The 17,934-nt window shown below is 44.1% G+C and overlaps 1 protein-coding gene across 1 annotated transcript in view; it reads right to left on the reverse strand.

Annotated features, from left to right (window-relative positions):
- NIPAL1 (NIPA like domain containing 1) overlaps positions 1-17,934 on the reverse strand; it is a 65,700-nt gene that overhangs the window by 26,075 nt on the left and 21,691 nt on the right. Inside the window, exon 2 of the mRNA XM_029588193.1 lies at positions 7,997-8,263. Coding sequence (XP_029444053.1) covers positions 7,997-8,263 — 267 coding nt within the window. The remainder of the gene's footprint in view (positions 1-7,996; positions 8,264-17,934) is intronic.

Raw genomic sequence — 17,934 nt, forward strand, 5'->3', positions numbered from 1 at the left:
GGTCGACATTCGAGAGGACTCAACACATCAACCTACTAGAGCTCAAAGCGGTCAGAAATGCCCTTCGAGTTTTTGAAGAATCTCGTCGAGGGAAGATAGTCATGATTCACATGGACAACCAAGTCACAATGTTTTACATAAACAAGGAAGGAGGGTCCGGTTCTTGGAACCTCTGCAGGGAAACAGTTCAACTACTGGAGTGGGCTCATCAACGAGCGATATCTCTTCAAGCAACTTATCTGCCCGGGATTCAAAACTCCAGGGCAGACAAACTCAGCAGGATATTTCATCCTCACGAATGGCAGTTGGACAAAGAAGTAGCTCAATGCCTATTCATAATTTGGGGGTCACCCATCAATCGACATTTTTGCAACAGAAAACAATGCACAGCTGGAAAACTTCTGTTCAATATATCTGAGCTCGCAAAGGATCGCGTTGGATGCTTTTCTCGTGAGTTGGTCTCACGAGATACTATATGCATTTCCACCAATACCTCTCATCTCCCGTACCATACAGAAATGCATAGAAGACAAAGCCAATCTAATCTTAATAGCGCCAGCTTGGCCAAGATGTTGCGTTCGTGCCTACGCTTCGCACTCGCTCCACCTGCTCTACCTGTGTGGTGACTCCCTCTGTGCTTGATGGATGGCTTGCTGCTGCGGCGTCTCCATGCTGCTTCTCCCTGGCGCCCCCGGGCCGGCTCGATGCTGCGGATCTACCATGTTCCTGATGACGTAGGGCACGCGCACGCGCTCTGAAATATGTACCAGCAAGGGTGCGAACCTAAGGGGCGTCCCCCTGTATTGACGTCATCCACTTCCAACATAAAAGGTCTTTTCTTTTGCTAACAGATCGAGTTAGCAAGGACTTTGATTCGGACTTGGACGAGGATACGAATTAGTCCAAGCTACTCTGCCTCCCCAGACTTACCAGAGGTACCCGCTCCTCGGGGGTCTCATTCTCTTTCTCTATTTCAGATTGCAGCTAGGAACCGGTACTCGCTCCTCGAGGGCCTACGTTCCTGAACACTCTGAAGATTCTCTATTGACTAGAAGTGATTCCAGATACAGATTATTGTGAGTGACCACCGCTCTCTCAGAGCTGTGCCTGGAACCAGGTACTCGCTCCTCGAGGGCCTAAAGCTTTCCAGCTACTGAGCTATCTCAAGACCTTATGTGAGTCATCATCTAGCACTGGCTATGTACAACTGCATACCCTGTTTATTCACTATCTACAGTCTCTTTGCAGCTCAACAACCTTGGAATCACAGTTCCAGTATCTGAGGGACTTCAGCCCTGCCGGGCATACGAGCTCACTACAGCCACCTCTGGTGGTTATACTACTAGTCTAATAAAGAACTATCTGTGTCTGTCTCCATACTCCAGCCTAGCCGGTGGTCCCTCTCAGGACTCCCTCCTGGGGGCGCTGTTATCTGCCAGGATTCACCTAATTACTTTCTGTCCAGCTGTGAACCATCTCCAGTACTCCGCTGGTACAGATTGCCAACTCTGCAGTCTACATCATAACATATTGTTCTTCCTTAGAAGACCCATAGGAGGCAGTTCCACAGATTACTACCATTATCTGATCGCTCCTCCCACTAGACAGCAGAATAATAACACAAAACAACCATGGTACAGCTTCCTAGTTTGTCTATCGATATGCAATCCCATTCCCCTGGGAAACAGCCCTCAGCTTCTAACCCAGGACAACGAGTCTCTCCTACATCCTCTTCATTCCTCCCTACATCTCACAGCCTGGAGGTTGAACGGGTCGCATACCAGTACCTAAATATTTCTCCTGCTCTTCAGGACATATTGATATCCTCAAGGAAACCTCACCTCGACTCAATTACAAAAGAAAGTGGTTCTGGTATGCTTCTTAGTGTTCAACAACGGAAACAGACCCATTCACTTGCCCACCTGAACAACTTCTTTCATACCTGCATTTACTCTATAATGAGGGCCTGGCGACTTCCTCACTCCGAGTTCATTTAAGTGCTATTGCAGCTTACCATACTTACATTAATGGAGAACCCATTTCGTGTCACACTCTAGTATCAAGATTCATGAAAGGAGTACTACATCTATGCCCTCCATTACAAAAACCACCAGTACCATGGGACATTAACATAGTCATCGAACAACTAATGCTTCCCCCCTTTGAGCCATTAGACACTTGTCACCTTCGATACCTCTCATGGAAAGTTCTCTTCCTAGTTGCTTTAACTTCAGCAAGAAGAATAAGTGAACTGCAAGCACTAGTCCACTATCCACCTTATTTGCAATTTTACCATGACAAAGTGACTCTTCACACTCACCCAAAATTCCTTCCAAAGGTTATTTCCAGTTTTCACATTAACCAGACCATAACTATCTATTTTTCATCCAAAGCCTCATGCAAATGACAATGATCGAAAACTCCACACTTTGGACTGTAAACATGCCCTAGCCTACTACAAGCAGCGCACTACTTCACCTAACAGACCTTCACAACTCTTTCTACCTTTCAACCCGAATGCACAAGGCCGTCCGGTGACTAAATGAACTCTTTCCACATGGATTTCAAACTGTATTCAATTTTGCTACCAGCAACATTCGCAAAATCTTTCTTCCACGCCAACAGCGCACCAAGTTCGTGCACTGGCAACCTCAATGGCCCATCTCCATGAAGTTCCCATCATAGATATTTGCAAAGCTGCAACATGGTCATCGCTGCACAATTTCACATCTCATTACTGTTAGGACAAACAAACTGTGAATGATGCAGTAATGGGTAGGACTATCCTACAGAAGAGCACATGCTTATCGCATATACAGCCTTCATAGGAACTGTCTACCTAAAGACTTTGTATTGAGCAAATTAACAATCAATCCACATGAAAGCTCAATACTTCAGCTGGGGACTCCCAGACAGCATGACTAATTCAGCTGCTTATCTACGTGAAAAGAGCAAGTTTGCTTACCGTAAACAGTGTTTTCTGTAGATAGCAGATGAATTAGCCATGCTGACCCACCCGCCTCCCCAAACAATTCCAGCATCACCTGCACTTGCTTTAATACTGAACGAGGAGCCTGAGGTGAATCAGAGAGAATATAAGAGGGAGCACCAGGCTGAAAGACTTTGCTATACTTAGAGAGCTATGCCACCTAGTGGCACGGAAGACGTACCCGGACAGCATGGCTAATTCATCTGCTATCTACGGAAAACACCGTTTACGGTAAGCAAACTTGCTCTTACTGGCAATTATGGAAGCAGCATTTTAAGAAATGGTGAATAAAATGGAGAATGTCATAGTACCTCTGTATTGCTTCATGGTGAGATCATATCTTGAGTACTATATGCAGTTCTGGTCTCCGCATCTCAAAAAAAGAGATAGATGCACTAAAAAAGGTTCCAAGAAGGGCGACCAAAATGATAAAAGGTATGGAATGACTCCCCTTTGAGGAAAGGCTAAAGAAGTTAGGGCTGTTCAGCTTGGAGAAGAGATGGCTGACGGGAGATGATAGAGGTCTACAAAATCATGAGGACTAAAATGGGTAAATGTGAATTGGTTATTTACTTTTTCAGATAATACAAGGACTAGGATGCACTCCATGAAGTTAGCAAGTAGCACATTTAAAACAAATGGGGAAAATTCTTTTTCACTCAATCACAATTAAGTTCTGGAATTCATTGCCAGAGGATGTGGTTAAGACAATTAATGTAGCTGGGCTTAAAAAACGTTTGGACAAGTTCCTAAAGGAGAAGTCCACAAACTGCTATTAATCAAATTGACTTAGATGTCAATTTTAAAAGCGTTGCTATGCAAAAATGCCCAGATATGCGCATTTGTGGGCTATGCATGAGCAATGCATATTTTAAAAAGCTGCAAAATACGCGCGTATGTACCCACGTGCGGGTAAAGAATGAGGGAGGAGGCCATGAGCATTACGGTGTGGGGCCAATACTGAAGTGCATAACTCTGAATTTTAAAACTGAAATCCGCAGCCCGCATATGCTAGATATCCATGTAACTTTACTGCTGCTCCTGATGAGGAGCAAGTCTGTAGATCTTGAGTTTTAGGGCTTATATAACAGGGTGAGGGTCAACTGGGGGGCATGTAGGATGAAGAACCAGAGAGATTTGAAAGACTTCATTATTAACTGGACAAACTGATGGACTAATTGCAAAACTGGAAATGTCCCTCGTTTAAGCAATTTTTAAAATTTACTGACATACATATGTAAAAGATGATAAGATCCTATAGAAGACACATGCGCAGTAGAAACTTCTCAAAATTAATAGCATACTTACGAGTGGTTGGTGCGTTTTAAAACATTCACACACAAGTGCATGCACAATTAAAAATTCCAGTGTATTTTCCCTTGCGCGCCAGTATGTGCGTGTATGGGCGTACGCACGCACGCTCATTTTAAAATTGCTGTGTTAGGAAATAATGGAAAATTGGTTCTTACCTGCTAATGTTCATTCCTGTAGAACTAAAGATCAGTCCAGACTCCTGGGTTTTGCCTACCTTCCAGCAGATGGAGACAGAAAATTTTGTGGACACTAGCATATAACCTGGTGAGCCACCTGCAGTCCACCAGTATTAACCTGTACCTAAACCAAGATGCTACTGTACCTACACTGAACACATCTCTCCTGACCGAGCAGCAAGATGTGGAAAAAACTCTTAATAGGAACGATCGTTACCAAACTTAATATAAAAAGAAAACCAAAAACACAACCTGTGCCAACCTACAGAGTATTTACAATAACAGATCAAGCGTGCTCTCCAAACCTCTTACCCCAAACTAGCCAGGACTCTGGACTAATCTGTGGTACTACAGGAATGAAAATTAGCAGGTAAGAACCAATTTTCCTTTCCCTGTATGTACCCAGATCAGTTCAGACTCCGGGGATGTACCAAAGCTTCCCTAAACAGGGTGGGACTGCAAGAGTCCCGCTCAAAGTACACTTTCACCAAAGCCCATGGTATCTGGAGCTTGGACATCCAAACATTAATGTCTGGCAAAAGTGTGCAAGACTTCCATGTAGCTGCCCTACAGATCTCTTGTGGTGACACCTGCTGACATTCGTACCAGGATGCTGCTTGCGACCGAGAAGGAGCCCTCCATCTGATAGGAATCGTGCAACCCTGATGTATGTATGCCGACTTTATCGCCTCTTTCAACCACTGTGCAATGGTGGACCTCAAAGCCATATGATTCTTCTTTGCACCACTCCATAGCACAAAAAAAAGATCAGACAGCCTAAAGCTGTTAAGATAATGTAACAAGGCACATTTCACATCCAAATACCTCAACTCTTTCGCATGAGGTACTGATGCGTCCAGGTTCAGAAAAAAACCAGGATTTCCATGATTGGTTCAAATGAAAAAGACGACACCACCTTCGGTAGGAAAGAAGGAATAGTACGTAATGAGACGTCTGCCTCCGTAATCTCTAGAAAAGGATCCCTGCATGACAGAACTTGTATCTCCAAAATTCTTCTAGCAGAATAGATTGCCACCAGAAAGGCAACCTTTAAGGTAAGATCTTTCAACATCATCCAAATTGGTTCAAATGGAGCCTCACACAACCCTCTGAGCCTCACACAACCCTCTGAGAACCAAATTTAGATTCCAGGGGGTACATAACCCATACTGGATAATAGAAAGACTAGGGGGCACTCCATAAAGTTAGCATGTGGCACATTTAAAACTAATCGGAGAAAGTTCTTTTTCACTCAACGCACAATTAAACTCTGGAATTTGTTGCCAGAAGATATGGTTAGTGCAGTTAGTATAGCTGTGTTTAAAAAAGGACTGGATAAGTTCTTGGAGGAGAAGTCCATTACCTGCTATTAATTAAGTTGACTTAGATAATAACCACCGCTATTACTAGCAACGGTAACATGGAATAGACTTAGTTTTTGGGTACTTGCCAGGTTCTTATGGCCTGGATTGGCCACTGTTGGAAACAGGATGCTGGGCTTGATGGACCCTTGGTCTGACCCAGTATGGCATGTTCTTATGCAAATAAATTCGACCAACTCTAGACAGGCCAAAAGCTCTCCCTTGCATACAGCTGCGATCACTGAACTTAGGATCTCCATCTGAAACCGAGGAACTTTGAGGGCCACATTCTCTTTCTTGAGATTCAAGATTGGGTGGAAAGTCCTGTCCTTCTTTGGGACCACAAAATAAATGGAGTACCTTCCTGCGCCCTGTTCCTCCAGGGGTACAGGTACGATGGCTCCCAATATCCTTAAACAGTTGATGGTCTCTAGAACCACTCGCCTAATCTGAAATGATCTAGAAGTTATAGACCAGGTACACATATGCAACTGGATAGGCTCCACTTTTACAAAGTCACTTTTTTTAGTGCAGAGACATCTTGAGGACCCTGTTCACAAGAAAGTTTTGCACAAAACAAGGTTGAACAAGGTTTTAACTTTACAAAATTGTTATGTTAATATTATTGTATTATTGTGCTGTAGGGTAAAGGCTAGTCACCCTAAATAGAATGTGCATCATGAAGTTTTGAGGTCTACTGCTATGCACACAAACTGAGTAAAAAGGTGTAGTTCTAAAGCAATGCAGACATGGAGTTGGCAGCCATGTGATGATTTTTAGCAACTTTATAGGAGACTGTTTTTCACACAGAGGAGAAAGGACTATGTTTGGTTCTTCTTATCAGAGAGTTGTCATCTCGTCCCAAATGAGAGGAGAACCTTGGAGCAGAACTGAGAACATGTCCTTGGTAAAACTTTGTATCTAGCCTGAGACTAGCTATGAAATGCATATTGTTCTAACACCTGTTTTGCTGATGGACTCTAATAAGTGTATGAGAATATTCCTATCAATTGGGATCTGGACGACATCATTTGCATCCCACCAATCTTGTGTCTGCAGGAGATGGCAATATCCAATCCGGATTAACATTGAAACCCTATGGAACTAAATATTCAATGAGGTTTGGCTCTGAGAAAAGGACTCTGAGTTACCCAGGCAGCGATTTTTTCCTCATGGACTAACTGAGAGCCTTGCTGTCAGAACTGCCTGTGCAGGTCACTATGACTGTGATGTGAAAGTTAAGGCTGAGTTTTACTCAACACAGTTGCTCATTAACGTAAATGCAACTGTTTGCTAAATATTCCCTTGAAGGACTTTTGGCCAATTAGTGAATTTCATCCTTTTTCTGCCTCATATCTCATGGAGACGTCTACAAGACTTTTGGGTTTTATTTATCATCCACTAAAAGGGATTTCGTTGATTTAACCCTTTGGTGTTGTGGAAGACCCCTGGACTTGTGCAGTACTACAGAAGGTGAGAACACTGGCTAATCTAGTTTGGCAATCATGTAATTCTTAAGTGCAAAGTTGAGCATAAAGATAACATTTATTCTCTGTTTATCTTACATGACAGTGCTTGTGCTGTAAAACTAAAACTGTAACAAACCAAAACCAAAGAGAGAGAAGAAATAATTGTACCATAATACACTTGTTTTACTTATGCTGCTAATAAATTAACTGACTACTCACAAAAGTGTCTGTATCTGTTACCTAAAACTAATGAATTTGTATCATAAGGTTATTGGATAAATATGATAATCTGCTTTAAGGTTTTCTACACCAGATCTTCCTACAGTGCCCCCTAGACAAGTGAAGCCAATGACAAGAGAATAAAACAGTCTTGGTTAATTGGGCTCATACTGTGACAAGAAGACAACATGGCTATAGAACATCTATCATCTGCCTTGACCCTTATTCTCCCTTCTTGCTATGAGAAGTATCTGAATCTAGAAATAAACAACTCCTATACAAATAATAACAACATAAGAAGAAACTGCAAATGAAAATTGCTTTCTATGGGATTTGTTCTCAATATCTTAATCTGCTGGGAGGGAACAAAAGTCAGTGCTCTTGTAACAGTTAAAACATTCAATCTTATCATAAACAAACAGAGTTCATTCCTGGCAGCTGGAACAGAGAAGTGACAGGCTCTCTTACCAGCTCTGGTGACTCCTTTATCAGCCAGCCGTAAAAGACCTTTTTTCTTCAGGATGAAGCTGGACCCAATAAAAATACTGGACATGACAGCCAGGGTTACCCCAATGTAGAGGCTGTACTTGCTTCCCACAGAGCCTGTCATGTTGAGGGGCGTGCTGCTGGGCTGCTTGTTGACAAACTGGAGGTGGGAGCTTGGCCGCTCTGTTACGTTAGTGACCTGGCACAGTACCTGAGTAAATCCAGAACAAAGTACGGATAGTATAGATCCTGTGAAGAAAGAAACAAAAACACAGGGCTCAGATAAAACATGGACATCCAGATTATTATAAAGGGCTTATGAATGTTTATTTTTGTAATTCTGCCTCTATTCAGAAAGAGGCCTCAATAATTAAGCAAACTATCTGAAAAATTCAGGATATTTGTTGGCAGCCATGCTTCGGATGGGGCCTATGCCCAGTGATGAACAGTAAAAGGTTTCCTGTTTTTCCTGGACTGTCCAAGAAAAATCCCAGGGGCAGTCCCTCTTCTAATCCAATCTTGTCAAGCAACTGAGTTCCAAAGTGTAGGGACCTGCTTTACTAAGGCTTTCCTACCATTCTGCCTCTATGGGAAAAAATAGACGTAGCAAATTCTCGTCTAGGACTACTTCCATAAATTGCATAAGTCCCCCCCCCCCCCCTTAAACCTCATCTTTTCTCTGTTTTACCCAGGTGATACTGCACTAAACAGTTTGCAGGGAGGACAACGTACTCAGGGGAAGAAACCGTGCTGCTATGACAGAATTACAAACAGCAGCATCCTTTGTGACTCTCTTTCTTCTCCATGGCTTGTCTCCTCTGTCTAGCAGCTTTGAGATCACTTTGTAAGCTTGATCTCACAGGTTAACCACAGGACCTATGGGCAAGTATCTACCTCTTCTCCATTAACATCCATATCATCTTTTTTTTTTTAACTGGAAACATTTGATGGCTATATTTCAATAAGGCTCCTTAGCAACTTAGTGTATTCTCATGATTGAGTAATGTAAATAAAGAGCACGAGATCTGTCACTACATCTGACTCCTTCCTGATACCGAAAAAAGTGAAGTTTAGGTAAGACAGACTTTTCTTTTCCTGGTAAATTTTAAAATAAAACAAAAGCATGACAACTTGAAATAAACTGTGGGATATTCAATGTACCAGGAAAGGAATGAAGCAGTGGCTAGAGCAACAAAGTTTTGTTAACGTTACTTGTGACCCAGCCACATAGAGAACAGGTGGCCTAGTGGTTAGCACAAAGGAGTGGGACTAAAGGAGCTATGGGTTCAAATCCTGATTTTTGCCACCGCCACTTGCTGTGAAAACCTTGAACAGATTGCTTTATCTCGCATTGCTGTGGGTATCCACTTAGATTGTAAGCTGTCTAGTACAGGGACTCATTGCACCTTATGTAATGTGTTGTAAAGTGCAGCGGTTTAGGGTGCTATATAATACTGTAAAAATACAGATGTTTTGATGCACACAACAAAATTAATTTATATTTCCAACTGAAGAGCAATTAATGTACAAACCAAATGTAGACCTGTGTATTCAGTAACACAGTGGTTCTCAACAGGTGTGTCGGGACACACTAGGATGTTGCGAAGTCCCGGAAGGTGTGTCGCAGAGCCAGCAGAAGACTGATTTTTCCTCATCAGTCTGGGCAGGAGTTGGCTGACTTCTTTTATTGGGTATGACAGGAAGTTGCCTTTGCTTCCTTCTCTTCCTAGCTATTGAGAGGTTGTTCCCTCCTCCTTCACCCAGATCAGAGCACAACATCACCAACTCCTGTTCATATGGGACTGGCAAGACACCAACTTTATCGTCCCCTGCCTGGCCTGGCAGTGAGGCTGCTGATGCTCTCTTCACCCCCATGGGGCCTGGATGTGAATGCAAAAGCATATGGGAGAAATGTGCATGCTCTGAAGATCCGCTGCTGCTGCCTCCTCCTCTTCCTCTCCTTAATGCTTCTTGCCCTCAACTGCTGCTGATAAAGAGGAAGAGAGATTCTGGAATGGACTGAAGTCTTTTCTGCTGGCTGGGAGCCATGAGGAGGGGGAAATGTACTAGGCAAGAAGGCATGGGAAGATAGGAGTTCAAGAGTTTGCTGGGCAGGAAGGCATGGGGAGATAGGGAGTCAAGAGTCTGCTCGATAGGAAGGGGTGGGTGGGGGGGAAAGGAGGTTGGGGTTTCTGGGTAGGGAGAGGTGGTGGAGGAGGGAGCGGTTGGGGCTGCTGGGCATGGAAGAGAGATGGAGGTGTGGGGCTGCTGGCTTGGGGGAGAGGGGAGTGGGGGATGCTGAGCAGGAAGGGGTAGGAAAGAGATGGTCAGAGGTATTCTGGATAGGGAAGGGGAGAGAGATGGGCAGAAAGAGTTGAACAGGGAAGAAAGGGAGCATGGGGAAGAGGATGTGGAGTGGGGGATGTCAAAAATGTTGGTCAGGGATATGAGCATGTGAAGGGATGATTGAGTAATTGGGAGAAATAAGGGGTGATGGGAGCATGGAGGGGTGTGACTGGGTACAAAGGCCATACTATGTCAGTTTTGAGAATATGCATTTCTTCTCTCTTTGAACTTTGCTTAGTGTAGGTGGAAATATATTTTTGTTTCTAATCTCCAATTTTGCACTGCATGCAGAAGGTGGTCTTGGGGTATCCTTTCCAGGTTTTGTTTCCACATTTGTAAATTTGTGGTCTTTTATTCTATATTTGGTGAAGGCAGGTCTGCCTGTGTTCTGCATGCATGTGACTGAGATGAGGTACTTTACTAGAGATTTATATCAGCCTTATTTGTTGTATTTTCTCAATATTATTTTGCACTGGTGGTGAACTGCTGCCTTTTCATGGGTAGGGCTATTGCTGTTTCATTTCTTGGAGTTAGTGTTGCTGAGGTATGGCAGGTTTGATAGACATGCACAGAGAGGGGTTTGTTTGTATTATTTTACAATGCACCTGGTAGTAGAGAGAGTTTGTGATGCTGTTAAGATGACACCAGAATCAGAATATCTTTTTTGTATGGTGAATTGTACAGGGAAATGTCTTAGTTCTGCTCTGCACCCATTGATAGGAAGAGGGGACTCCTGTGGATGCAGAGGATATGCTTATATTTAGTCCTATGATGATCACTTGTTCAGTGTGTCACACATGTGAGCATCTACTCTCTGGTGTGTCCTGATAGAAAAAGGGTTCAGAACCGCTGCAGTAACATATCTACTTACCCCACTGCATACATATCCTGCAGCTTGGTCATTCTGTCAAACACATCCCCTTGCGTTTGCCACATCTGCAAGATGGTCTCTGCCACTCTCACAGTCATCCATTTTTCATCACATGTGCCTTAGATGCAGTGATAATCTCTCAAGCCTTCTTACAGAAAATCAGGTTTTTCTTCTACTTGCCCTCAGCCATAGGCCCGGCGAAGCATTACATTGCCTGGGGTGGGGGCACCACTGATTTCCCATGACCTAAACCTTCCAACCGCTGAGGTAACTATTATCTGTGACCCTGCGACATTTAGAATGCAAATCCAGATGACTCTTCGAGATTTCCTGTTGGACACAATCGATATGGGCAGCGGTATCTCTCATGCTGGCTGCTACCTCATCAAACATTCTTTATAATTGTAAATGTTTTTTCCTGTCCACAAAAAAAAAATCAGTGCCCAGAACTTTCTTTCTTCATGGAATCTGAAGGACATATAATGGAGAAATAGGATTTGCTTCAATAGTGTTATGAATGTAAATGGAAGACTTCTATTTGCTTGGATGCCTGCCCTACTGCTATTATAATGCTCATGAATGCAAGGTGTTCATAATAGTTCTGACCAATTAAAAACGGAATATTTTTCTTGCAGTCATCATATTTTTAGTTACATTGGTTAGAAGTCAAGTCCTTCAGTCTGACTGCGGGTCCCTCAGTCATAAAGGTAGAGAGGTAGGTGAGGTTTCAGTGTTTTTATTATGATAAAACAAACATTTTTTAAATTGTCCCTGTTCTCTGGATCAGTTAATAAATAATGCCTTTAGGCACAAGCATAGTTTGGGAAAGGGAGAAACAGTGACTCCCAAATGATTTTCTTAACTTCTATCATGTCCCCTCTCAGCTGTCTCTTTCCCAAGCCGAAGAGCCCTCATCGCAGGAGCGCCGTTCCATCCCCCAAAATGGGGCCCCTTTCCCTTTCTATGTCCCCTGGGCTCTCCTGCTGCTCCCTCTGGGATTGGTCCCCTCTTGGCCACTCTGGACTTTTACCTGCCAAAACCTATCCACCCGCTCCCTCTCCCTAGGCTCCCGGATGACAGCCCATGCCCCCTATGGAGGCCTGGGCTTTCTGTAATTAAGAAAAAGACTGGACACATCTTTCCAGTATCTTCTGAGTTAGGATTTTGTTTCAGAGAAATATGCCTTTACCATCCCCCTATCCCATTCCCAAACTGAGCCCCCGGTGGTATGCCCTAGCCTGCATTTTCTCCCTGTCTAGGATTCCTTCTGGGGGCCATGCCATGCCGCTGTACCATGCTATTCTGTCATCCTGGTAGACTCACCGTAACTACTGCTGCTAAGAGAAACAGCATAGCAGAACGTCAACTGGCAGCCACTAACTGCATCAATGCAGTCGGAGAAGCCAGCATTACTGCAATATCTGTATGGACAACAGAGCTGGAGAAACTCGACAATTTCAGTCAACATGCACAGGAGATTTTTGTCTCTCTCTTTCCCTGTAAACACTTCACTCTTCAGTCATTCCCATCCAGGTTTCATTTTTAGCTTCCAGTCTTTTCCTTATGTGGGCCAAGAACGGCTGCCAGCTACTGCACTCAAAGCTGAGACAGCACGGGATGCAGACTTGCAAGGAGCCATCAGAATTTTACTGCTGCTGCTTGGACAAACATCAGGTGTCATCCTGGGAACATTCGTTACTATAACAATCCCCTTAAGGCAAGTTTGACTCTAGTAATGTCCTTCATCCCAAACAAACAAAGGAAGGCTGGTCGGAGCACAAGAGAAACAATAAGCGAAACAAGTGAAATCTTGCTTTGTAAGTCCTGTGCCAATGTTATAACCGTATGAGCAGCATGACTTCAATCTCAAGAGCCTAATGAGTGAAATGGCTTCATGCATAGAAACATATAGAAACATAGAAATGACGGCAGAAGAAGACCAAACGGCCCATCCAGTCTGCCCAGCAAGCTACGCAGTTTATCCATTTTTTTTTTTAATCTTCCCCCCCCCCCCCTTTTTTTCTTCCCCTCCCCCGTCACTATTGGCTTCCAGCACCCTCCGGCCCCAATTCCCTTCCACCCCTCCACCAATGCAGAGAGCAGTGCCGTATCCGCATCCTAATGAACATCCAGCTCAATCAGGGGTAGCAACTGCCGCAATAAACGGCCACACCCCTGCCCCATACTCTTACCCACCTCTGTTTTGCTTGTTTGTTTTTTGTTTTTTTGTTTTTGTTTTTTTGTTTTTTGTTTTTTTGGAGATGGCAGCCCTCCAACCTTCCGCTCCGTGAAGGTGGAACACAAACCACTGGCATCCCACTCCGTGAATGCCTCTGTGGCTACTGCCGCTCCGTGCAGTATTTTGCTGCCTGAAGGTGGAACAACTACTCGCCACTGGCATCCCGCTCCGTGAATGCCTCTGTGGCTACTGCCGCTCCGTGCAGTGTTTTACCACCTTCTCTATATTTATGCCCACTAGACTTGATGGATCCACAGTGTTTATCCCACGCCCCTTTGAAGTCTTTCACAGTTTTAGACTTCACCACTTCCTCCGGAAGGGCATTCCAGGCATCCACCACCCTTTCCGTGAAGAAATACTTCCTGACATTGGTTCTTAGTCTTCCTCCCCGGAGCCTCAGCTCGTGACCTCTGGTTCTGCTGATTTTTTTCCGTCTGAAAAGGTTTGTCGTTGTCTTTGGATCATTAAAGTTTTTCAAGTATCTGAAAGTCTGAATCATATCACCCCCTGCTCCTCCTTTCCTCCAGGGTGTACATATTTAGATTCTTCAATCTCTCCTCGTACGTCATCCGATGAAGATCCTCCACCTTCTTGGTTGCCCTTCTCTGTACCGCTTCCATCTTGTCTTTGTCTCTTTGTAGATACGGTCTCCAGAACTGAACACAGTACTCCAGGTGAGGCCTCACCAAGGACCTGTACAAGGGAATAATCACTTCCCTTTTCTTACTCGATATTCCTCTCTCTATGCAGCCCAGCATTCTTCTGGCTTTTGCTATCGCCTTGTCACATTGTTTCGCAGACTTCATATCATTAGACACTATCACCCCAAGGTCCCTCTCCTGCTCCGTGCACATCAGCCTTTCCCCCCCCATCGAATACAGTTCATTTGGATTTCCACTCCCCATATGCATGACTTTGCACTTCTTGGCATTGAATCTCAGCTGCCATATCTTCGACCACTCTTCCAGTTTCCTTAAATCCCGTCTCATTCTCTCCACTCCTTCCGGCGTGTCCACTCTGTTGCAGATCTTAGTGTCATCCGCAAAAAGACAAACCTTACCTTCTATCCCGTCCGCAATGTCGCTCACAAAGATATTGAACAGGACCGGTCCCAAAACCGATCCTTGTGGTACACCACTTAAAACCGCTCTCTCTTCAGATAAAGTTTCGTTTACCATCACACATTGTCTTCTGTCCGTCAACCAATTTGCAATCCAGGTCACCACCTCGGCCCTCACTCCTAAGCTTCTCGTTTTATTCACCAGTCTCCTGTGCGGAACCGTATCAAAAGCTTTGCTGAAATCCAAGTAGATGACATCGAGCGCTCTTCCTTGATCCAATTCTTTGGTTACCCAGTCAAAAAAGTCAATCAGATTTGTCTGACAGGATCTTCCCCTGGTGAATCCATGTTGCCTCTGGTCCATTAATTCTCCTGACTGTAGATAGTTCACTATTCTCTCTTTCAGCAGTGACTCCATTACTTTTCCCACCACCGAAGTGAGGCTAACCGGTCTGTAGTTGCCAGCCTCCTCCCTGTTCCCACTCTTGTGAAGCGGGACCACCACCGCTCTTCTCCAATCTCTTGGTACCACTCCTGTTTCTAGGGATCTATTGAACAGGTCACACAGCGGACCCGCCAGAACATCTCTGAGCTCCCTCAGTATCCTTGGATGAATCCCATCAGGCCCCATAGCTTTGTCCACTTTCAGATTCTTTAGCTCTTCCCATACATTTTCTACTGTAAAAGGATTTTCATCTATTCCACTTCCCTCCAGTTTCTTGTTGTGTAGAGATGGTCCTTCTCCAGGGTCTTCGTTAGTGAACACAGAGCTGAAGTATTCGTTTAATATTTCTGCCATTTCTTCGTCTCCCTCCACACATTGATCATTACCACCTTTCAATTTCACTATACCACTTTGGACCTTTCTCTTTTCGCTGATGTATCTGAAAAATGTTTTGTCACCATTTTTTATCTCCTTGGCAATCCTCTCTTCCGCTTGACTTTTTGCCAACTTGATTAATTTCTTCGTCTCCCTCAGTTGAAACAAATATTCTTCTTTGTGCTCCTCCCTTTGGGATCTTTTGTATTTTTTGAATGCTGTTCTTTTAGCTTTAATTTTGTCAGCCACCTCCTTTGAGAACCAGATAGGTTTCAATTTTCTTTTGCTTTTCTTTACATTTCTAACATATAGAGCAGTTGCCTTGGTGATTGCTCCTTTTAGATTGGTCCACTGCTGATCCACATCTCTTTCATTCTCCCATCCTTTTAGTTCTTCCTCCAGGTACTTCCCCATTTCCTCAAAGTCTGTGTTTTTGAACTGTAAAACTCAGGTCTTTGTGGTTCTTTTCCCTATTCTTTTAGTGATATTAAACCATATCGTTTGATGATCACTGGTGCTGAGGTGGGCGCCTACCTTGACATCAGAGACGATATCTCCATTATTGAGCACTAAGTCGAGTATGCAGAACAAGAGCAGAGCAACACGAGCTGGGCACCCCCAGCCCCTGCCACAGATGAGCAGCAACTCCTAGGCTGGTGTCCCAAGATGCGCTTTAAGCAAGGGCTGACGCAATAAGATGTGCTAGGGTGAGTGCGCGGCTACTGCCGTTTGTGCACACATTTTTGGGTGTGTAACTTTACTCAATATTTCATAAGGATTTTAGCGCACAAAAATTATAGGCACAAACGGGAATAGAAACGTGCGCACAAATTAGCCCTCCTCCATGTGCATCTCATGTTAACGAAGGCATTAGCTATTGCTCCTCAATGCAGGGAGAGGCGTTAAAGCCCTGGAGGCTTACCTCTTTTTTTGTGTGTTTGTTTATTTTAATGCTGGAAATTTGTATTCCTGGGTCAGAGGTGGAGTAAAGATAAACTGCATGAGCCTGGAGTGAAGGGGTCCTGGAGTCCTGCCTCTCAGGTCCAGGTCAGACCATACCACTAGGGAACTCCAGGCTCAGCACCATACACTAACATAAGCCCTAGAAATGTGAGTTAACTTTACTCCACTTCTGACCTAGGGGTTACGTTTCCAAGCCTAATGGGCTAAATATTGGGGTACTCAAGTCCAGAACCTGGAGTCAAAGGTGCAGAATTATTGTATGTGCCACTGACCATTGTTATGTAAACTCTTTGGGGAAGGCACTTATAGTAGCACAACTGTCACAATCGTGCAGTGCTTAAGAACATAACATAAGAACATAACAAACTGCCATGCTGGGTCAGACCAAGGGTCCATCAAGCCCAGCATCCTGTTTCCAACAGAGGCCAAACCAGGCCACAAGAACCTGGCAATTACCCAAACACTAAGAAGATCCCATGCTACTGATGCAATTAATAGCAGTGGCTATTCCCTAAGTAAACTTGATTAATAGCCGTTAATGGACTTCTCCTCCAAGAACTGTCTATCGCTGTCGCTCCCTGATTCTCTGGTTCGCTACACAAGGCCTGACATTTTCTGTCACAATGCTTTCATGCAGCTCCAGCCTGGCCAATAGTTCTGGTGCCAACTATTCTCCTAAGTCTTATGCAAATCCGGAGAAGCCTGAGGCGATATCAACAGACAGCTGTACGTACAGCAACCTATGCACAATTGTGACACATTAATCCTGGGTAAATCCGGCAGCTAAATGGTACGCTCCCCCTCTGCAGGGTACTTTTACATGTGCTGCAAAGTATCTGCAGGCCTTCAAACAATGCAGGGATTTCAAAAATAAATTGTCCCCCATCATATACAGTCAGCTTTGCCTTTCTGTTTCCTTCCATTTTTACACATAATTTTATCTGCCATGTCATGGGACCTTAGGCACCACATTTTCTAAAATATTTCAGAAATGTAAGTTTCAGCTGGAACTTTCTTTGAAGCAAATGCTTGCTGCACATTTAATGCAGAATTGCTGCAGAACCTCATTAATGGCAATGCAGAACTTTCTAACACTTGCCAAAAAAGCTATCCACGAGTTGCTTCAGGAAATTGGTGGCCTTTCCTAAAAGTTTATTTTTTTTATTTTCAAAGCAGAAATCTGAGTGAAACGTTTTGTGAGGACATTTTATAGGTGCAGTAACATGCTCCAGGCCTAATTAAATGATTCCCAGGCACCATGTCCCCCAGGCATCTAAAAATTAGTGCTTGATGGGCGGAGCTGCTGCTATAGCAAGCCTAGGCCTAGGAGGAGCTGCGATGGTTGTAGCTGGCTTGTTTACAAAGGGAGTGGGAATTGTTATATCTGGCCTGGGTCCAAGAGAAGCCACTGCCACTGTAGCTGACCTGAGCTCAAAAGGTAGCTGGATCTTCTGTGTTGGACCAGGAGAAGCCACTGTAGCTGGCCTGAACCTAGACGAAGCTGGAGTCACTGTGGAGGGAGTTGTTACCTCCCTCAGTTTCCCCTTCCTTTTTGTATGTGGCATTTCTTTATACCTCTTCAAAGGGGAAATAAGCTTCAAGTAAATTTGAAAGTACTCAA

The sequence above is a fragment of the Rhinatrema bivittatum genome, chromosome 1, assembly GCF_901001135.1.
Source record: "Rhinatrema bivittatum chromosome 1, aRhiBiv1.1, whole genome shotgun sequence".
NCBI classification, from domain to species: domain Eukaryota; kingdom Metazoa; phylum Chordata; class Amphibia; order Gymnophiona; family Rhinatrematidae; genus Rhinatrema; species Rhinatrema bivittatum.